The sequence below is a fragment of the Pseudoliparis swirei genome, chromosome 22 (assembly GCF_029220125.1).
Source record: "Pseudoliparis swirei isolate HS2019 ecotype Mariana Trench chromosome 22, NWPU_hadal_v1, whole genome shotgun sequence".
In the NCBI taxonomy this organism is placed as follows: domain Eukaryota; kingdom Metazoa; phylum Chordata; class Actinopteri; order Perciformes; family Liparidae; genus Pseudoliparis; species Pseudoliparis swirei.
Window position 1 is genome coordinate 15,975,334 of NC_079409.1, and position 24,123 is coordinate 15,999,456.

A 24,123-nucleotide genomic window follows, 5' to 3' on the forward strand; every position below is an offset into this window, starting at 1 on the left:
TATTTCACACACACACACACACACACACACACACACACACACACACACACACACACACACACACACACACACACACACATATATAAAAAGAAACGTTGCACCACTATAATGTGAGAAATCTAGAAGAATGGGCGTCAAACAAACGGTCCTACCTTCCCTGCCAGCCACCCCAGGTGTCGTATTTCTTTGCTGCCAGCTACCCCCGTCCTGGCTGTGCTCTGGATGACCTCTGCCAGCGCCCGCTGTGGTGGGATGATCATTCAGGGCGCATTACATTCAACGCAGCTCTGAGGAGCCGAATCACGGCCACAGTATGGGATCATTGAACTATTGAAATGGTCACGTAAATGACAATATAAAATATAAATAAAAAACAGACCTGTGCCAGTTTGGATGTGACCGAGTGCATGGCAGAGAACCAGGACAGGGCAGATAGTTGGTCGGGGCACCGCAGCACCACGGTGTGCCTGACGTCAGGGGAGTGCAGCTCCAGTTGTCTGGAGGGGCGGATAAGAAACGTTAAAACAGCTTTAACCTTTCGTTTATTGTTGGACGGGTTTCTAAGACTTTTACGGTTCACATCCCTCGATGAATAAATTCCCTTTTGAATATTGAAAATCTATTGCTAGCCTTAATCAGGCGGACCCGATTGGACTTAATTTAATCTCAACTCATAGGTTTAGAATCCAAATGTAATCCTTTTAGGTCTCAGCTTCAACAGATGCTCGTTTGTATCATCCATTTGAAAATGGGCTCTCGGTCAGAACAATAGAATGAAGTGCATTGAAATGTTAGTTTATTCAAGTCAATTCAAAATACACAACATGTATCCTCTGGGGGCCATATGACACAATACTGTCTCCCACGAAATTTCCATAACTAATCTGCTTGAAAATCATATGAGTATTTCTGTCCTCCAGAGAATCTGTAGGACGCTTCTCCATCTCATTCAACCGCTCTTTGATTATATGCCCAATGAATATGAATTTTAAAAAGGCTCACGTTGCAGCCTTCACAGTGCATACAGCAGTGTATGTCAATACCGATAGTGTTCATCGCTGGGAGGTGAAGGAGGACGAGGAATGGTAAAGGACTCTTCGGTGCGTGCCTCGTGCTGAACTTTGGCCGTGTGTTTCCCACCTACTCTTTAAATTTTTTTATTTTTTTTAATGGTTTATTTAATAAGGGACAGTGCACATTGATAAACACATTGCAGTAAATGTGTCAGAGTTAGCCAAGAGGCTATTTTTCATCTGTAGTCCCAATGTTGCTGATGTTAAGAACAAACCTAAAAACATAAGATTACAAATACAATCTACAGATAAAGCAAATAAAATAAGGGAGAACAATGTTAAAATGGACAGAATAAAAAAATAATGTCAGAGATACAACGTAAAAGCATACAGACTAAATGTGATATATAACTGCAAACAGGACTCTCTACTCTATACTCTGAAACTAACGAGCATCCCGGCTCACAAAGCACTTCACTGTCCAGGTGCTCCCTGTGGTTTAAAATAAAAAACATTTCAAAATCCAGGGTGGTTCCACCCTGCAAACAAGCTTTCTTTGCAGCTTCTCATACAGTAAACACTGGGGACCTGGAAAAGCCCTAGTGAATGTGATGAATCTGCTCTTCCACTCAGGCCCCGGGAGGTGGGAGAGAAAGTCCAGATCGGCTCCAGGTGTTTCTCTTGGGTTAAAAATAGAAATGCTGCCTAGAACGCACGTTGATTAAAGACGAGCCAGGGGTGAGCCGAGGGGGAGACTCCAGGGCCAGATGTGCGTTTGATAGAGGAGGTCCTTGAAGCATGACGTTTGTTTGAGCAAAAACTTGACTCCTTTGAGTTATACTAGACCGAGAGGAAGTGTTATCTGCCATTTTCTTGCCAAGATGTTGGGTGGCTTTTGGGTTCAATTACCCATCTGGAGCATGCATGACCAAATGCGTTAACATGGGGAATCACTGGGAGAGCAGCACATGGACTAGATGACCTGTGGATAGACTTGAATGTATGGACTTACATATATCCTGCCTAAATGAAGATCACGTCTCACATGATCAAAGGGTAGTTGTTCTCACAGGCTTAGCACTGTATATTGCAAATATGTATTCAAGCTCAGTACTGTAGGTCTGTTCCAGCATACAGATGTGATTCACGCCATAATTGCATTGTAAATATTCATGAACGAACTCTGCATGCACACACACCAGTTGCATGAAAGAAATATTTTAATGGCAAAAATATGCCATCTATAGCAAACATGTGTGTGATAATATTGTTGAATTATTGATACAACAAAACAAATCCAAGCTGATTGGAATCAATTGTCACAGGCAACCAGAAAAGAAAGATTTAATCCGTTTGGTATTTGTCATGGCCCGCCCTGCCTATACCTAAATCTAGGTGATGACTCACCGTGGACTAATTGTTGCCTCACATGTACAATCCCTAGACTCGTCTCACGTTTATGTAAAGCACAGCTCATGTCACATTTCAAGTCTTTGAGGGTAATTCTTCAGAAGCAAATTGCATTTCAGTTGCCGGTCTTTCGGTGCTGTGAATGCTAATCTTTTAAAATGATGGGGAACTTAAATATTTCCCTTTTAAAAAGATATGCAACAGCATTTCTACATAGACGAGTTCTCTAAATTAGATTAGAGGATGTGTGTTTTGTGGCCATTTGTCGCTGGATTATTAATATATTTAGAAAACTGTCAAAAAGTAGTCTTAACTGGTTTTCTTTTCACATCTCTGAGGTTAAAAAAAGCATTAGAATCGTCTGATCTTCAGGATATCCCCTCAACAGATTTATGTCCAAGTGGTTATATCAAAGCATTTTTACCATCTTTACAGTTCTGACCCGAGGTTAGTCTTGTGTGCATTTGCAGGACAGGACATCCATCCTGTTCTTTTTGTGTTTTTGTGGAACTGGCAGCAGTGTTCTTGGACATTTAGCTGACACTTGAGGGATCTTCTGCACTCAATGCTCTTGTTGAATGCTGCTTCTCAATTTGCCCTCCTGCTCCGACTCAGAATTGAAGTCTCCATGTTTCATTTCTTGAATCGTCTACATAGTTTATATTTTCAGATTTTGTACCTTCTTTCTTTTTCTGAAGCTGCTATTCGAGCATGAAAATGATCCAATACGGTTTTGTATACAAGCTGTGCATGGGCAGTTCAGCTTACTCTTAGCTGCTGGTTGTTTGGGTAAAATATGCAATGAGATATGGAATTAAAACCGGTAGGCCGACTCTGCTTTCAACCAATGATAATCGGGACAGCTTAAGACATCAGTAAAGTCAAATGTTTTCACAAAGTATGCTGGTTCACGCCTGACCAAGGTGAGAATTGGGGAGAGCGTACAGCTCTGTCAGGAGTCATTTCCTCCCTTTACACAGCCATTTCCTTTGGATCTTCCAGTCTCCTACATTCACTCTGCAGGGTTTTCACGCATGTTGTCTCAGTGATGACACAGATTACAGTTTTTTTCGATTGCTAAACGACAGTGGGCACAACTGGAGTCACATGTGCAAAACTCTAACTACAGTCTGCACTACCAACAGTCACCTGAGCTAAACAGTTCACATCACCTGCAAAACTCATTCCAAGCAACACAACTCTTAACACATGGCTCAAAACACGCTCAGTGCAGCCAAACAACATGCACAACCCTCACTGAGATAACACACACTGTCACTCAGAACACACACAGAGTAAAAACACGAGCATCAAACACCAATACAGAAAATACTAACTTTTCATCTTTACAGTTTGAACAATTTCAGTGACTTCAAACAAAGTAATATTTTCTTCAAAGAAAAGAGTGACATTCTTTCACATGATTTATTAAATTTTTTAGAACATAACAATTCTTTAAGGTAAATGACAATTAGCAGTTTGCTTCAATACTCTGTAGTAATTTACGGAATTACAGTAATGAGAAAAAAAAGGTAGAAACTAAAAGTAGATACTGTAATTCAAACAAATAATGGAGGGGCTAATCCTGCCTCTAGCATCAGGCCACATGTTTTCATCAACATCACATCTAATGTTCTCTCCATGCACCTGGGGAAGAACCTTCTGGAGTGCCTTATCCATCCCTGGCAGTCCTCTGGACTCGTATCCTCACATCCGGCACGCATGGCTTCCAAAAGAGACATTTGGTCATGTGGGTGGTGACCAAACACTTGGTTCACGACATTACATGACATGCTCTATAAGTGTAGCCCTTATTTCATCTGGAATAACAGCTCTTTGTCTTCCTCCACGTATCCGCCCTCTCCCTGCCACCATTCTCCCTCCACGAACCCGTCTTCCTTGTTCCATTTCCAAAATGAGTCTTTCTGAGCTCTACCTATATATACTGTAATATATATCTATATATGTGTGTGTGTGTTCACTAACAAGTCTAAAACAAGACACCTGCTTAGCCTTTCAGCTGAAATTGCAATCAGCAATGTTTGAAAGGCACCAGGCTGAAATGTATTCCGTTTTGAATGTGTGGTTCACAGTTTTGACAGCAGTGTGTTAGCATTTGAACAAAGTGCTGTAAATCCACAGTGTTGTGCAGGTTGTGGTTAAAGTCATGGGATAAGTGTGTAGAGTTTTGAAAACTGTGTTCAAGCAATGAAAAACAAAGTAGAGTTTGGTCCACATGAACTGCTGCTGTGCAGACTGTAGTTAGAGTTTTGCACATGTGACTCCAGTCATGCCCGGTCGCTTAGCAAACGAAAAAAACTGTAATAGTGAAAGACAAGAGACATGTCATCCATTTTAAGAGCTAATTTCCTTTCCTCTCTTGTCGCTCTCCATTCTATTTTCTCTTATCTTTGAAAATCTCCGCCTTTCTTGTTTTTTCTCAATTTCTTTCCTTTTCCTACTGCACAACCTCTATACATACTGTACCCACTCATTTTACTTTCCATGTCTTATATCACCTCTTTTCATCAATGTACATTTTCATATCCTTCTCTCTTGTCTGCCCTCGCCGAGTTTAAACAGCATCTGCTGAAATGAAGAGGGAAAACCTCAGAGGGATGCAACATTGCACCGAGTCTCGTATGAAAAGATAAGCCTGTCACTTAATATAAAGCCTCTTGAACCATTTCGGCTCTGAGCCCAAAATAAGAAAAACAGGAACGGTTTAGTCTCGCCATGCAATCTTTATCTGATGCACATCAAACACCACTATATTGAGAAGCAGCCGACTTTTCAGTTTTATTGCACGTTTCATGGATATAGAAGAAAGAAAACCACCAGATTTCACCTTGGGTGCCCTTCCACGTCAACATTTACTCAACACTTGTTTACTGGCGAGTCAAAGGGGAATTCATCCTGGCTGTGAGGATAAGGAAGGACCTTCATGAAAAAATACAAGCTGACAAAAGTCAATCTGGCCAGCTTCATCAACACACTGCGTTATCTTTGGAAGGCAACAGCTCACCTCGTCACGAAGAGAGTTATTGACCCCAACTCCTTGTATAACTGGCTGACCAGCAAAGTCAATGTTCAACTCTACTGTGCTGCTAAAATATGTAATACTTAAACCAAAATGTTTGCAGCTGAAATTGAAGGTGGGTAATCCTTTACTATCTGAAACTTCATAGCCCGTTTCACATGTAGCTGTGAAGAAGTACTTTTAGATATTTATTTTTTTGCAAAACCCTTTTGAACAACACCAGTCTCACGTCTGTACGGAGAGCTGGAGGCAATTAACGAAACATCGCATAAAAGGTTGGGAGAGAGGAGAAACCTGCAGCATGCAGCGTGAGCGTGGCCTCCGATCCTGGTCAGCGTTTCAAACTGGAGGAGTCACAGCGGTGCTCGTGTTGCCGCGGGCAAAGTACAGAGAAAACGCTCATGGAAGCAATTTCTGTCACTAACTTACTCGACAAAGACGGAAACGCATTCATTCCCATCCAGAAAAGCGACAACTACATTTCCTTCTGTCAAGAATAATGTACTTTTGTTTTTCTTTATTTTGACACTAATAAACATCTTACCATACAGAAGAACCATTTGCTCTATCTGTGCACGGTGCTCTCATTTGCCATTTTATTTTCAAGTATTTTTTGCATCGATTGTTTGTGTTTGTTAGCATTTACATTTTACAGTCACAGTGTTGAGCTGCCAACGCCTACACAGACAGAGGGACTTTGAATTCACCGCTACAACTTCACTTTGATGTTGTCTCAATTGTCTGAAGCTCCGATGCCAAGTGAGGCTTAACTGTCCTACACTTTTAAAGTCATACATATGCAGAGGACGCGCATGAATGGAGGGATGGAATGATTAAGAGACACACAGAGCTGTGGAGAGAGAAAAATGAAATAAATGAAGAGAGACAATAACAGGAAGAGGATGGAGATAGAAGAACAGACATCAGGTGTAACACCCTGTTCTGTTTCTCCTGTGTTCCGTGTCTCCTGTGTCTCCTCTGTGTCTTCTCTGTCTTAATTGTTTAATTCCCTGCACCTGCCCTCAGCCACTCTTGTCTCGTTACTGTCTGATGTCGTACACCTGTTTCCCCCCCTATATATTGTGTCAGTCTTTCCCTTGTCTGCTGTCGGATTGTCGTCTCTAGTTCCGTGTCTTTTTCCTGTCGTCCTGTCTGTCGTATCTGATCCTGCCTGCTTCTTCCCTGCCTGCCCTGACTGACGATCCTCTGCCTGCCCCTTTTGGAACTGTTTTGCCTCATTAAAGAGTGCTTTTTGTTATTTATATTGCGTCCAGTCTGTCTCTCTGTGCCTGAGCCTCACCCCGTCACAAAGACCTGACATCAGGAGAGTAAAGAAAGGTAGCTAGAAGACAAAAGGGACCAGAAAAAAACACAAACAAGTTGGAAAAAGTGAAAATCACCAGAGTGACGGCACAACAAAACAAAAAGACAAGCAGGAAGCAAAACAACATAATAAGAAGAGAGAAGGGAGATCCTACAGGGGCAGAAAGAGCACATTCACAGACACCAAAAATATTTAAACAGGGAATCTTTTTCTGCCCCCATGCTGTTTGATTGGGCCAATTAACTTGATGACACCTCCTAACAGACCCTCTCCCCTCTGAGAATTATCAAAGTGACACTTCAAATGTCTGTCTTGAAGAAAGTCTGACTGAACAAGCCTGAGACGACAGCATCGGGTAATCCCTCCTCTGCGATTACTCTGCTCCGCTCTCTCTGTCACACTGTTGAGTAAAGGAGCGCAGCAGGATTGATTAACCTTTGGCTCATTAAGGTAATCATCTTTTAAGGGGTTGAAAGTTGAACTTTGGAGCATTTGCAAAGGACAGTACTGAAGTAAAGCCGCTGAGCTAGTTTAAGCAGTCAACCACACACATTAAAATTATGTTCAGTAATTACAAGACCAAGGCTCCCCAGCCCAGTTGTAGCTACTGAAGATATACATCTTTAAAAATGATAACACAAGTTGGCTGGCTGAACTATGCGAGTTACTCAATGAACTGTTAGTCATTAGTCAGTAAATCTGAAGCCCAAGAGAGGAGCAATTAAGAGAAACTGAAAAAGATAGCGGCCTCTCCAGCAAACTTCAGCTCAAGAATGACTATGCAGGCATTTTCTATGGTGTGTGTGTGTGTGTGTGTGTGGTTCACCTACCTGTTCTCGGGGTCTGGTGTGGTCATGGCTCGGGTTACACAACACATCTTGAGTGGTATGCGCCTCCTGTCGCCCTGCGGGGACAGGGAGGGCTGCGTAGGAGAGCTCGCAGGGTCAAATGTGGAGAAGGAGGAGGAAGAGGAGATGATGGTCGGGCAGTCGAGGCGAGGAGACTCAGGAGGGGGGGTTTCCCAGCCGATCTCTGACACAGGGGAGCCCTTTTTGACATACGGTGTGGCCTCACGCATGTACTTCACTAGGCAGAAAAGGAAAACAGAGATTTCCAGTATACAGTGAGACACGGTGTGTAGCACATCTAGAGATTAAAATGCTCTGGAGATACTTTTCGTATAGTAGGGGGTTCATTTAAAGATGTTGTATGGCTTCACTTCACAATGAAGTCTCTTGGCATTGGTTTTAACAAAATTGAACACAGAGGACATGTTAAATCTGAGAATAATCTACTGTATGTTTTTCTGTAATGTATCAGATGCAACAAACAAATTGTTGTTTAAAAGGCTAAAACTAATGAAGATAGATTGTTCCAGAAACAGGATGTGGGGATACCACAGTTTAGATACACAGCAGAAATAGAAACTGTTTAATTATGGTACCTCGGGCATTTGGCGAGTATTACTGACATCAGATAGAAAGATAACTCTCGGCATTATCTCTGTACATAAATGATGCTTGAATTCAAGAAGTCTTTGGAAACAGTTTTTGACCAGGAGTCTGTTCAATAGCTTTCTTTGCATGAAGGATGGAGTTAGACCGAAATACATACGTTAAATAGTTAAATTAACTGTTGCAGAACTTTTTATTCTGCCATGCAAACAAAGCAGCGCATGCTTATCGCCGTCGGCAGGAAACCCAGTTGATCAAGCGATTACATTCCGATGAGCTCACACAGTCTCTGCTGTCAATTTAACAACAGCAAATGTTGAAATGCTGATAGCCAAAACGGACTCAGGTGTGATGTATTTATGCTGTAAACTGCACTGATGACTCACACCTCGTCTCTGCTGCTACAGGCAGGCAGCATCAAGAGAGTCACGCTCGTAAAACACTGAAGCTCCTGTTCAGTTACAACGGATAACCGGCTCCATCCTAAAGGACGACTCCCACCTTCTGCACGGGGAGTTTCATCTTCTTCCTGATATTAAAACTGTTTTGCTCCAGCAGCCATCACTCAGCTGAACAAATTAGAATAATAACAGTGCACTGATTTGTGGCTTTGTGTACTCTTATCATGTCTGTTGATTGTAATTGAGAGGAATGCCTCACCTTTCCATTTCGAAACAAGTCTACCTACGGGTATGAATAAAGTAACCTGAATACGACCCGATAGGACAGTCACAGTGTATGCTGCCAAATGTCCCCAAAAACTCCATTTCCAAACACAAAGCTTTACTTGTAGACGTCAAACTCGATCATTGGAGGCTTGACAACCATTTTTACTTGCCTGTGTTTTGAGGTTTTGAGAAGGGGAGAAAAAAGGACAAGACACATGTTTCAGGACAGAAACGGAGAGGCAGTCATAAAATGAGAGCTCAGTACGCTTTCTATATCCTGGGTGTTCTGAATCCTTGGTTAGGCCAGGATGTTAAATTAGCATAGCCTACTGTACTCACAGCGTATAATTGGCATTCGGCTGGTGGCAATAGTAATCCAGCAAGTGAAGTATCCTTGGGAGAAGCACTATGAAACCTTGTGAGAGTGTGTAACACGCTTAACTGCCAACCTGTAGAGGAGAGATGACAGGCTGACAGAGACAGAGGAGGAGACGGTGCCACGATGTGTGAATGTCCCCAATGGACCTGTGGCGACGACGTGATCCAATTACACAGCAGTATAACCCACACACACTGATCAGATTATAAGACTGAACAATCCATTTGTTAAAATGCATCATAACAAGATAGAATACAAGTGAATTCAATGGACTGAAAAGATCGAATCGGCTGCAATTGGATGATGACAACCTTGTGTGGTTATGTCCGTTAGGAGCCATGATGACACTGAAGGGACGTGTAGGATTTGAATTTAGAAAAGGAAAACGCAACACGGTCTTCAAATTTAAGATAGACTTGGTACAAGATACACAAACTCATAGGGTCTTCCTCATCTCCTGTGTGTGTTTGTCTGGGCTTTGGAAATTACACACACGCGCATATTCACTATTAAGCCTTGTATTAGACTGCTGTTATCGAAGGCACTATTTCATTTAACGATAGTGGCAAACTCTAGCCATGTGAGCCACATTGATCCTATTCAAATACTGGATCTAGAGATTTATTTATCTTTCTTTAAAGTTATCGTTAATGAAACAATTTAAACACGGTTACTGCTGGGGAATCTAATAATGCGTGATACAACCTTACAAGTACAATACATCCGTTGAGTGTTGGGGGGGATGCTATCAAAGGGAGAAATCTGAAGCAGAGTTATAAATCAAAACTCATGACTCCAGAGGACTCCCATTAACCTCCTGCATTGACCATAAATCTGTCTTTACACAGCTTCACTTAATACTTAATTATGAGTGGAACAAAGACAGACAGAGTAGCACTGAAACAATTAGTGTCTATGGATAGAAATCTCTTTTATTGATTAGTTGTTGAAGAAATTTATCAAACACAAAGGCCTAGAACTATCCGGTTTTAGCATTTAAAATGTTTGTCTTTCTCAGCTTTACATCATTCTAAATAATACATTTCTTTGGGTTTTGGACTATTTGTTGTTTAATTGTGTGTTTATATGATTTAAGTAATTAATAATGTCAATTTTGCAGTCTTGATTAGGGATTTTTTTTAATTTGCTTTGAACTTTGGTTATTTACAATCCATTTCTTTTCTGAGCTGACATAATTAAAACAAATCAAATGCATGTTAAGTGGGTAATTTGTCTTCAGTTAACTTTCACAATGTCAGTCTGGAGGGAGCAAATGTAAACTTCTGGACCAGCGTCACTGTGCCCAGAAATAGAGCTGTAACTGTTTGCAGCGGAGGGGGAAATATATGGGGTGGAGTCCATGTGATCATTGCACTGGAAGTGTTTAAATGTGTGTTTCCATTTCATTACAGCACCAACAGAGCACAATAACATCAACAGCAGGATAAGAACTTGGAGAGGATATGGCGCGTACTGATTGGACCATCATTTGAACGCAACAGTTACGCAAGTCAAATAAAAAGATCCGCAATCCAAATGGCCTCCCCCCCCCATCTGTTTCATTTTAGTTTCCTTTTTTTCTTTTTGTGCCTGAGACAAAGTGAGAGACAAAGTGAGAGAACACACAAGCACGCACACACGCACACAGTCAATTGTTTTCATTATGACTCCTACTCTCCACTTCATTTGGAAACAGTGGCGTGCTGTTTCAGGAGTCGTGATGCAGATGTCTGGATGGCAGTGCTTCACCAGAGACCAGCTGTACGACTCACCATTCAGAAAGCCACTTCCATTCATGATATCGAAATATCATTCCCTTAAATTGTATAACTGTACTCATTCAACCCCATTCACTTACACATTTTCCAATGAGGTGTTCAGTTACGTCCACAACCCACATTCACAGTGAATACGCACACACGCACACACACGCACGCACACACTCTCCACTCTTTACCACAAGGTGTAATTACTAGATCAGCCTCATTGTGTCGTTTTCACTGAAATGGTCCGTAACAGTATTTAATGAGGCCCCAAATCATTGGAATTTATTGCATATGCTTCAATGGGGATTTTAATTTTATTGAGAAAATGTACTAGAGGAAAAATAACCCTCCTCTCATTCAGCTGTAGGTCGTTCCTACGTTGGTGGAAGCTGGAGAGAGAACAGAGCAGGGCAAAGAGGTAGAATAGAGGAAAAAAGCTCCTCTGAGTGAAGGCTTTTACTCCTTGTCGGCACCAGGTAGCTGGATACCACAGCAGCACAAAGAGCCTTTACAAATCCACCCTCAAAGCTTTTGGTAAGATTTGGACCAATATCTCAAAGGAGTTCAAATGTCGCCTTAAATGAACAATGAACAGTAAGGATGAAACTTTTTAGAGAAGGAATTTGACATGGAACATGTAAAAATGCTCAGGCAGAATCACTTACCCACATTGAACTCTGAAATGTATGTCAAACCGTCACTATTGAGAAATTCGAAGCCACTTTGGTTGAATGCAGGTAAAGAGTCCATGTGGAAAGCAAAGTTGGAGGAACGCAAGAGACAAAATGCAAACTCAAACCCGCCTGCTATCGTCTGACAATGATTTGGCTTTTTTGTTTGTTTAAACTTGAAACTGGAGAACTGGCTACTCTTGAAACAATCCGGTTGTGCGCGTCGCCTCTCAAGTCCAGACTCAAGTTTGCATCTCGAGTTGCAACTCGGAATGTAAACAATGAGCAGCACACGCTAAAGGAAGGATTGCCTCAGACCGGCTACACCAGAACCCGAGAAGCATCGGCCTTTGACCCCAGAGGCCTGCGTCATCAGATGGATAGCTGATGGGTTCAGACATTATGAGATCTTTAAATCCTCCATCATCATACCAGTCCCCAAAAAACCAGACACACCCACCTTAAATGACTTCAGGCCAGTGGCACTCACACCAGTCGCCATGAAGTGCCTAGAAAAACTGGTCCTCGCCCACATCAACCACACAGTCCCGGACAATGTCGACCCCCTCCAGTTTGCATACCGCCCCAACCGATCAGTGGATGACGCGGTAGCAATAGCTCTACACCACACTCTGCAACACCTGGAAAGCCGCAGAACGTATGCCAGAATGCTTTTCCTGGACTATAGTTCTGCCTTTAATACCATCCGCCCGGGAAAACTAATCAAGAAGCTGACAGACCTCGGCGTCCCAACTCCCACCTGCAACTGGATTCTGGACTTTCTGACAGAAAGACCCCAGGTGGTGAAAATGGGAGGACGGGTGTCCACCGAGCTCACAGTCAGCACAGGATCCCCACAGGGCTGCTGCCTGAGCCCCAAACTATTCACCCTGTACACCCATGACTGCACCTCCACCCAGGACAACACCATCCTCATCAAATACGCCGATGACACCACCGTCCTGGGGCTCATCAAGGGGAGCGGGGATGAGTCAACATCCTGGTCTATGGAGAGGAGAACGACCTCATCCTCAACACAAACAAGACCAAGGAAATAATACTGGACTTCAGGAAGAACCCTCCCCCTCTACAGCCTCTCATCATCAAAGGGACTGAGGTGGAGAGGGCTGACGGGTACAGATTCCTGGGAATGCAGGTGACATCTGACCTGAGCTGGACTCTTCACACCACAGCCACGGTGAAAAAGGCCCAGAAAAGGCTTTATTTCATCAGGATGCTCAGGAAAGCTGGTCTGAACCGTTGCCCTCTCACCCAGGCCAATAGAGGACTGATAGAGCATCCTCACGGCAGGCATCACTGTGTGGTATGGAAACACCACACAGGCAGAGAGGAAGGCTCTGCAAAGAGTCATAAGGACCGCGGAGAGGATCACAGGGACACAACTTCCGTCCATGGACTCTATGTATGTGCAGCGCTGTCGGAAAAGAGCAGAGGGAATCATTGGAGACTCACTTCATCCAGCTCACTCTCTGCTCAGACACAAACACTGCACATACAACCTGAGACACAGCCGAGCGGACAGCATCGTCACCCACAGGACACGCTTCTTCAACAGCTTCTTCCCTGCCACAGTCAGACTGATGGCACAACACAGCTACTGAGAAAGAGGCACTCCTTGAAACTGTGAAAAATGTGCAACACTACAATCAGTGCAATAGCCCCACACAACCTTCCCCCAACATCTGAACATGTGCAATATCCCCATATCACTGTCCCCTCCCCCTCCTTCTTTCCTTTTACAAGCCAGGTACAGCACTAGCCTACTTACATACTTATTACTGTTTATACTGTAAATATTGCATACATACACATTACCACACTATGTACAGTGTGTTTTTTGTACGGTGTTTTTTGAGATATGTTTCATATTTCTATTATTGTTACTGTTACTGTTATTATAGTGTGTTGTTTTGTACCTCTTGACTCGGAGAACCCTGCAAAAATAATTCCGATGTGTCTGGACTGCTGGTCTAGGCACAGATGGCAAATAAAAAACCTTAAACCTTAAACCTTAAAGCACACTATTTTGGAACTTGAAGTAAACTAATTAATAGACCATAAGTCTTCTGTATCAAGTATAGCTGATCATACTATATTATTCTGCTTGTAAATAGGGTCTTGGTTATGGGAATGAAGTTCAGTGAATTCTGTTCACAGAAAGTGAACAGAACGATTTGTGGTGCTCAAGGGCCCATTTACAAAAAGTAAAGCAGATGAAAATAGAGTAGGTGTTCAAAAGGACGCATTATATGCAACATCTCCATTACACCAAACAATGATTTGAATATTGAAGGCCAGAAATCTCCGTAATATGTTTAACTGCAGTCAGAAAAAACCCTCATATCCCACATAGTATCACATAGAGCTGAGGCTTAGCGGTGTGTGTGTGTGAGGGGGGGGGGGGGGGGTCGTAAACCGTGTGTTTAAATGTATTTCACTCATTTAGCAGAACAGCGATTGTTCAACCCCAGTTTCGCAACCATAACTGGGCACCGCAGGCCTGTCAAGCATCAAGCTCCACATGCTGAAGTGGTGTGCAGACGGGTTTAGTGAGAGTAATAAAACAAGGCATTTAAAGAGTTAAAACCAAAAACAAGAAGAAAAGTGTAAAGGATTCAGGCCAGGGGCCAGCTGATTTAAGCGTGATAATCTATTTTAACGAAAGCTGATAAAGTCTACCGGTAAAATAAAAGGATTGCCAGCTGGAGATATAACAGTTTTGTCTAAAATCAGGGACAAATTGAAAAAATATATTCAAGTGGTAAATCATAGTAGACCGCTTATGTGCCGTGATCAACAGCAACGAAGGAGGCCAGGAGGTAGTTCATGTTGAATTATTGCACTTAATCTTTATAAGACCAAGAGGTACTCTACATATCTTAAAGAGACGTCAGACCTCAAAAATGGTGAGCGCATCAACCATAATTAAACAAGTACGCCCCTGATGCCACCATACAACAACTTGCTCAAATTAAAAAAAGAGAACAGAGTGAAAGGCACTATATATTATCTTTATCATCATGCAGCTTTATACCAGTGAGTTACATGTTCCATGATTTCCATAATTTATCATCCTTGATTAAAACCACAACCACTTGTGAACAAATTGCAGTTCATATAGTAGGCTGTTGATTCAACAGAAGTCCACATCTTACAATGGGTCATGTTTTGGTCATGATCTTAAATGTCTTTCAAAATTTCAATTAAAGCATTTAAGTGGAGTACTTAGCCATTCTTGAGTTTAGTTCTACGACAACCATCACTAGAAAACCAGGACAAAAACAAACCCAACGTCAGCTCCAAAGACCCAGTGCTTACACCTGGAGGGAAAAGGAGTTTCCGTCTTCTCCAAACAAAGCAAACAGGAAAAACAGATGAGCTTTGACTCTCTGACTCAGCCTTTGTTTTGGCTGTAAAATAAACATTCCCGAAGGAATGAATGATTAAATGTATTATCTTCACCACAACAATGCAACGCTGTTGTTATCGTCATCACCATCATCATCTGCTCCGAGTCAGACGCCACAAACAGACGCAGAGGAGATGATCATTTCTCTAATGACATCAACAGGCAGCACATTGTCTCTCTCTCTCTCGCCCTCATACACACTAGACCACATATCCCGACTGTAGCATCAGACTAGACCGCACTGCTGATGACACACGTGCATGTACACAAGCTGCCAGGCACGCTGCTTACAGCAGCACATGAACACACTCGCAGACAAAGCCCTCCAGATGCCAGGTGATGACAGGTAGGGCTTGTGAGGGGATGAACAGGGCAGCCGACAGGACACCGACTCATTTCCTGTCTGCTGAATCGTGGCAGATGTTCTGTCTTGTATTTTGACTTCCAGGCTCTTTGGAGTTACCTCCACAGTGTGTGTGCACTGAAATACACCTGGTTTATTTTTCTTTCAGGGTGTAACTCCTGCTAATTTCAACCATGAGGGTTTTCTCTCACCATTCCTTTGTGATCTCCAATACTTCAACTTGGTGTGCCGTATTTGGCTAACCTCTTTCCCGGACATAGTCTACTCATCGAGTAGCTTAGCAACCGTACCTTTACATTTTTTCCACATGAACTGTGTGTGTAGGTGGTAGTATGAGCAATATTCAGAATTTAAAAAGGGTTTGGGTTTTTTCTTCTTTTTATTAAACCTTTATTTAACCTTTACTTTAGTTGCGTCTTTTTTATTAGCCTCTCTTAACCACAACAGCAAAGTGGAAAGAATGGGTTAAACAGTGTGTTTGTGTGCTCTAATGTCATCTATAAACATCAGCATGCCCTTCAGTAGTAACCTTGCAGGTTCTTTAGGCCAAGATGTTTGCAGCACATTATTTATTTAAGGTTACATGGTTACTTATTACCTTCGCATTGAAAATGCGGAAGGTTATGTTTTGATCGCCGTGTATTTGTATGCGTGCGTGCGAGCATGTTATTCGCATACGTCAAAAAGTATTAAACCGAATCGCATGAAATTTGGTGGGATGATTGGTTATTATCCGGAGACCATTTGATTAGATTTTGGGATCGCTCCGGTCAAAGGTCAAGGTCACGAAAAGGTCAACATCTTATTTTTACCAATAGCGCGGTCAATTTTTATCCAATTGGCATGCAACTAATGCCAAAATGTTCATAATTCAATGCCCAATCTTGTGATATGCTAATATATGCGCTCTACCGAGTGCCCGTTCTAGTTATATGCTATTTTAGTATGATACCACATTGATGTGCCAAAGATCACTTTTACAGGGTCCTCGTTTTTAAAAACAAGTCAGCTTGAAACAAAAAGTCAGCCGGCAATTTCATTGAATTAATTCATTCGAGCTAGCTCGCTACAGAGGATACAGCCTGCTGTCAGAGGTTGTCTTCCAGCAGGAAACTTGCCAACTAGAGATGGGGAGCCACCGCCGCAATGACTATGAATGTTGATGGTGAATACGTTGACACCGTTTAGTGCTGATGGGCAGCAACAGCAAAGCGGGGCAGAGCTTGTGGGCAAGTGTCAATTTCACTGTGTGCTCCTGTGAGAAGACAAATACAATTTTCACTCCTAAATATACTGAGTATTACCAACACCACTGGCTACTCAGACAGCCTGTACAACTGGGAGGTCAGTGGAAATCTTTTTAGCCTGTTTGCAGCAAGTCAACCTTGAGAAGTATTTGTTCAGTCGTCATGTGACTTTATGAATGATCACATATACGATCAGCAAAGTACATAAATATGACTAAATACATACTCTGACCTCTCCTTGTGTGGCGTCTACAACCCCTTCTGGTCCCAAAATACTGTGTAATCTAAATATGGAAATACCGTTAACATGTGAGCTACACAACTATCTTCAGGAACTTCTCATCTCTTTTTTAATTTAATCAAATTGCTCTTCATGCTGAGGGGAAAATAAACTTCACACCCACATGGTTGGACTGAATTTTCAATCATCATTAAGTTTTTAAAAAACCAATACAAAAATGAAAACAATGGGAGGAAAAGGAAACAGTGCAATGAGGGCAGAACGAGGACAGCTGTGATCATTAAGAGCAGTTATCCCTGTGTGGCCGCGTCTTGCAGCCGCGTCTGGCAGCCGTAAAGTTTTCCCATTCCTGCACCAGGGACTTATGAAGTTGTTTATCACCAGAAGCTAAAGGGGTCCTGTGTTCTGATGCTGACATCCACAGCATCTCACAGGTTATCTGCGGGGTAAGTGAAGGCAGCATCTGCTGACTAACAACGGTGTCCTTTTAAAGAGAGAAGTCCACCTCTTGCTGACGATCTCTTGTACACACCTGGACATTAGGGCTTTTTGAGTTTAAACAACTTGACATATTGCAGTAGGTAAAGCACAAGTATATGATCAAATTAATAATGGCTTAATTACACGTATTTACTTTAGTTACAGGTTCTTTCCATGGCATATAGAGACATAAGAAACACATGTGCTTTTCCTACAATGACGAATCAAAATGTCCGCTGTGAAAGAGGCCAATCGATGCGTGAAGCTCAGATGGCCTGTTTGGAAAAGTTGTACAAATCATCAGATTCAACCCCCTCCAGTTGTCAAGTCAGAAAAGTGTACAGCTTTCAGACACTGAGACAATTCAGCAAGGACTGCCTGTGTGTGTGTGTGTGTGTGTGTGTGTGTGTGTGTCCTGGCTCAGTTTCGGGAGGCCTCTCTCACAGCAGACATGTTGACTTGTCATCGTAGGAAAAGCACAGCTGATACCAGTAACATTGTCCTCTGTAAAAAAAATTAAAAGGCCTTTTTGTCAGAAAACCACCTTCCATTGCTGTGACAACAGCCTTTTTTCATAGCAGACATTTTGACTTGTTAGAACAGCAAAAGCACAGGTAATAATGGAAACAAGGATGGCTGAATCCCGTGTAGCTGCTTTGATTTCAGAATCCTGGTATCGTGCGTGCTGTCTGACTAATAGCATCACCAATGGCTTTGTTCTATTCATCTCACCACAGGTGACCCGTTTAGGCGGTGCTCCAGGTGGACCTCACTAGTTCACATATCTCTCGTGTGGTGCTGAAGTTGCAGTGCACTGTACAAGCTATACACTGCTTTGAATTAGCAATAGTATGTACAAGTACTTGAAGACATTACTTGTGGATGACCAATTATTCTTTGCACCTCTATAATGGCAGTGGCTGTGGTTGCTAGGGGCTTCGTGGTGGAGCTGCAGAACCCTGACCGACCCCCAGAGGGAAAGTCACTTTGGACTTTTCAGACTGCATGCTGAGCCACAGAAGAGAACCAGCACGGAGCCGGCGTCTTGCTCAGGGGACACTTTAACCAAGCGGATGCTCTCCGACATGCGGGCCTGAACTGTGATCCTCTCAGCTTTTGACCACAAGGTCATTCTGCTGCACTTCTGCCTGCATCAGGCTGCAGTGAGTGAGTGGCCACTGCCTATTTTTGCTGAATTTGTATTCCATCTTCCTAATGAGTTTCCAAGATGGTTTGTCAGTACCACAGTAAAAATACACAGATCACAAATACAAGGTCCCTTACATACCGAATTACTCCATTGTCCACACACACAGACGCACACTCCTCTCCCATGAGACGTGTACCATCTTTCCCAACAGCTGAATCCGATGTTTCCTCCTGACCTCCTTCCTCACAGTCTTCTTCTTTTCATATCTTCCACTCAGGAATAAAAAAGCTCAAAAATTACGTAATTGTAAAAAAAAAAGCATTTTAGATGAAAGTTAACATGCTGGGTCACAAGTTAGGAACCTTTTTATGACCCCAGAAGTCCATGAAACCCCACAAAAAGGCACTTCACCCCTTTGTGATATTCCTCGATGTGCCACTGCTTTCAGATTTGGAGCTGTGGAGAACTTTGGTCTCTTCGTTACCCTTAAGTTAAACTCCGCTGTCGTCTTTATAAATCAGCCTCTTAGCCTCCCTCGTTAGCTCTCCTTCTGTTACATCTATTTCCATCGTTCTCCCTCTCAGCACTTTCCCCATTAAATTCACATTTCAGCTACGACCCCCTCCCATCTCTCCCATCTCTCCCTCTCCCACATCTTCTTTGCCCACTTTATTCCTTCTCTCTTATCTTGGTAAGTTTTCAGCTGGGACCTGATTTTTCCTCTGCAGTATAGCCGTGTGTCCCCCTGGGAAGTGTCATCACCATGCTCATGCGTGTGTATATAAGTGAGAGAGTGTGTGTGAGTGTGTTTTTGTGTTAAGGGGGTAAAATGATGTGTGTCTGTGTGTCTTTACACTCGTGTACGTGTGTGTGTGTGTATGTGTTTCTCCCATGGCACTTCTTGTTGTGTAGTTTTTATGTTTGGGAGACAACACATTTTGACTTTGATGATAAAACAATATGTTTCTTTCTTCGCTCTTGCCATTAACTCCTTTCTTCAATGGGAAGTAAATCACATCTAACAGCAGAGGTTTTCAATCCCAGGCTTCGACACTGAGTGCTGCTGTTTTTCCTCTAATCGGGGAGTGATTTGCACCTGGGATGCCAACTGAATGCAATCAACTGGCTGGTAGGACAGAAACCTTGCAATACCCTGTGTGCCAAGGATCTGCTGGATGACATGCACGAAACAAACTCAGCCTTTTATCAGCTAGTTTTAGATTTGGGGTTAGCATGTTAAAGTCGACAGTTCCCTTCGGGATGTCCAAGTCTGGTTATAATGAGTTTACATAAAAATGAGGCAGAAAACAGAAGGACTTTGGCTAAACTATTATCTTCTCTATAAGAGATATCAATATAAACACTCACATGTGGTCTTCCTCAACCTTATCTTGTGTGAGTATATTCAATGAGTTGGGTCATGCATTCGATGTTCCCGAACCCATACATCCTCTTTGAATCACCCTATTGTTTCTGTCATACACACGCGCACACACACACACACACACACACACACACACACACACACACACACACACACACACACACACACACACACACACACACACACACACACACACACACACACACACACACACACACACACACACACACACACACACACACACACACACACACACACACACACACACACACACACACACACACACACACACACACACACGCGTCTGTCCAGCTTGCCTACCTTCCAGTGTCACCTCTTTCCCGGCCCGTTTCAGCGCCTGCACAGCCTCGTCGTGGGTCGCGTCCCGCAGGTTTACGCTGTTCACGGACAGGATGGCGTCCCCGACATAAAGCGCCTGGGTCTGGTCCGCTGCGAGTCCCTTGAATATCTTACTGATGAGGATGGGCATTTTATTCTCCTTCCCACCTTTGATGCTGATCCCGAGTCCTCCGACCTCCTGCTTGCTCACCTTAACGCACCGCTTTCTGTTGGCAATCGACTCCGGCACTCGATCCGGGAGGTCCGTGAACGCAGTGCGCACAGTTTGGGGACCGTTGTTGGAGTTTGCGTTATTGTTATCAAGGTAGGATCCGTTAGAAACGCCGTTGGAGTCGACACTCTCGTTCCCGTAGCCCTCCTCGCAGCTTAACGTAAGCGCTTCCTCGTTTAAGTTGACCAAAACTTTGTGCCACTGCTCCCGCACCGAAACCTCAAGAAATCCACTTTTTGGTACTCCGGAGGCACCTGAAACTCCTGTCGTTATGACCACCGCCATCTTTGGAGCATTTCTTTAAAAAACAGACGTGTGATGTTGTTCCCAGCACGCTCTCACACATTAACTTCCACCCCGTCTCCCTCGCAGTCAGGCTGGACTTCGCCCCTCTGAAGTTTTCAGCGGGACTCGACCAACCAGCCCGACCCTTTCGGCGCAAGCTGCTCCCCACTCCGCCTGCCCCAGATCCTATCTGCTGGGTGGAGTTTGCTCCCCCCGCCGTCAGCCGATCCCATCTTCAGATCCTGCGTGCACAAATATGCTTTCATGATTTCCCCTGAATGTTTGAGACCTGACAGTTTATGCACAGTTAAAGACGGCTAAACAATATTAGAAATCCATTCATGAACTCGTATCAGGTTGCTGATAATATAATTAATACAATTGTATGCTATCATGTTAAAATATATGGATGTTCACCGACCATAAAAGGAAATAAACGTATATTTTGGGGGAAACTATTAACTTGTTGTTGTGAGTCATTAGGCCACGTGGATCTGAAACACTCATTTTTTTATGGCAGCAACCTTAAAGCACGATTAAACAAATATAATAATCCAAATATGACTCGCACTGACTTTTCCGTCTTCAAATTCCCAGTGGGACGTCACTGTTGAACGTCTTATTACGCTGCAGTTATGCACGTGCAGGAATGCGCCTGTGCCTGTTTTAGATGTTCCAAAGAGAAATAGTTCGTCTTGTCAGGAGGCTGTGACAGCTATGGAAAGGATTGCGAGGATTTACTCACCATCTCTATTATTATTATTATTATTATTTCATTATTCTTATTGTTGTTATTATTATTATTATTATTATTTTAATTATCATTATTCGTATGCATTATTATTATGCATTGTAGGCCCGTGAGAGTTCGTATCAGTAAACACAAACCGGGTGCAACTCGTGTTATCATCACTGCGATGCCTGGAACCTCTCTGTGGCTGTTACGCGGTTTCAAGTCCTGTGAAAGACTGACAGGAAGACTGACAGGAAGACAAAAGCCATGATGCAGCTTTGCAGCCACATGAGGAAACCAGAATATAAAACAACCAGCAGCTGTCGTGAGGGACTTAAATGAGGACGTAATGTGCAGAGAAGCTACCGATTTTAGGATGTAACAAAACTTAGAACCGTAAAAATGCATCTTCTTTTTAAAGCTGTTCCTCAGTCTTAAGCATGTCATCATGCGTTCAGTATCAACCGACCTCACACTGAGCTATATATTAGCAATGTTGCTACGACACCTACTGGTAGCTCTAAATTGATGTCGGTGAGGGTTACAGTGAAACCTTTAGGAAAGCCTCCATTGGTAAACAAAAAGATACACAAGGGTACAACATTTTGAAGTAAAATGAAAGTAGCCTCATGCTGTTAGATTTCAATATACAAGCTTTGCTCACATTTCTGTATTGATGATGATTTGTGATTTGTGTTGGGTTGTGACTGTCAATCTTTCTGCCTGAGTGCCATTAAGAATATTCTATTTTATACTATTCTAGAAAAGCAACACCAACCCATATTGTATAAAATCATAGGCCACCTACACAAACTGACAATCTTTTCTTAATTCCCCAAAATATTTTGTAACACACCTGTTTCATGTCTTTTTTTAAAGTTTAAGTTCTAAAAAACATAAAGCCAAGCTTCTTCTAAAAGGCATAACGGCCTATTTTATATATTTATACCTAAAGACATGTGTAAACTATGAGAAATAAGGACAATATAATCATGATGCTAAGTATTGTTTGTTTGTGTGTGTGTGTGCCATAATTAATCACATTGTGTAATCACATGAACATAAAGGCTTGCTGTGAAGGAGCACACTCTTCCTCACTTGCCCGCCTTCTAAACTACAATGGATCATTACTACTGAGCACAAAAGGGGATTCATTTTGAGAAGAGACTGAAACAGAAATACTAAGAATTCTTTGGCTTAATGAGGTGTGGAAACAATTTTTTTTTCTTTTATATGGAAATGAGCTATCCGATGAAATGTACATTCTTTGTAGTGCTAATGATCTTCAAAACCAACAAACAAACACACTCGTATTAAAGGTGGTGGTATTTAAAGGTTGTTAATGAACTTTTTTTTGTACCTCATTCAGCTTCATACATTATTTTTCCAACGCAACAGGGAGCAGCTACACAGAGGATTACACACAGGCACACAATCCAACATGGGATGTTGCTGATCTACTGACTGGCTTTCTGCAGTTAAAAGAGTCCAGTCTTTTGCTCAAGAGCACTGCAACCATTTTAGGAAATCAGTTTAATCATAATATACACTTTTATTAATCCCCAAGGGGAAATTAGTTCTCTGCATTTAACCCATCCTTAGTTATTAAGGAGCAGTGGGCTGCAGTGATGCGCCCGGGAAGCAACTGGGGGTTCAGTGCCTTGCTCAAGGACACTTCGACTTGCAACTAATGGGGAGAGCGGGGACCCACGACCTTGCGGTTGCAGGACGGCCCTCTTACCCCACTGAGCTACAGCCGCCAAAACAGAGGCTGTAGAAATATTCCTCACCCATATTCTGCACCACCATAGTGTGGGTTCTTGTAGTATTTCAAGGTGCCTTGTAGAGTTTTAGTAAATAGTACATTCAATGTTTTTTGAACCAACATGCATTATGTATATCCTTGAGGTCCAACATTGAGTGCATTTCCTCCCTCATAATGATAATTGTGCATGGTTTACCCTCATGTTCACTTGCTTCTGGTCTTCACTTGCACTTTCTAACCTTTATTGGTGCATTGCTACACTTCTTTGTGCGCCGCCCCCAACTGTCAATCAGCAGAATAGACACAAAGAAATGTTGGTGAAGCACATGCAGTTGGTCTCAGTTGAATTGAAATTACTGGAGGGGATGACTGAATGGGGTTGAATGTGACGGATGTGTTGCAATATATGTGCAATATATGCATAGCTGCTCCATATCTTACATGCTGCAGTCATGTGAGAGAAACTAGTTTATGAACTTTCAGAATAAAATCCAAAACTGTCATCAAAAGGCGAACGACACTGTTGATCTTTTTTTAGACTAAAGACTGTCGGAATAAAAGCATCAGCCTATAGACTACTTGTGGGAGAAGAACAATGTTGATCACCTCCCTTAGTTGTGACTCCCTGAACATCTTCCCAAGCTGTACATGAATTAACTTCCTCTGCCCTTCTATCCATTCACCCATCTTTCCCTCGGTCCTTCACCCTCATCTTCCCAACTTTACCTTTTGTTAATTTCTGATCTAA

The 24,123-nt window shown here is 42.6% G+C and overlaps 1 protein-coding gene across 1 annotated transcript in view; it reads right to left on the bottom strand.

The window, feature by feature from the left end:
* The window catches only part of sntb1 (syntrophin, basic 1), a 35,359-nt gene extending 14,296 nt beyond the window's left edge, over positions 1–21,063 (bottom strand). Inside the window, exons 1-4 of the mRNA XM_056443898.1 lie at positions 20,343–21,063; positions 7,618–7,873; positions 380–497; positions 153–242 (exon numbers count right to left, since the gene is read on the bottom strand). Coding sequence (XP_056299873.1) covers positions 153–242; positions 380–497; positions 7,618–7,873; positions 20,343–20,877 — 999 coding nt within the window. The 5' untranslated portion in view covers positions 20,878–21,063. The remainder of the gene's footprint in view (positions 1–152; positions 243–379; positions 498–7,617; positions 7,874–20,342) is intronic.
* Positions 21,064–24,123: the final 3,060 nt, after the last annotated feature.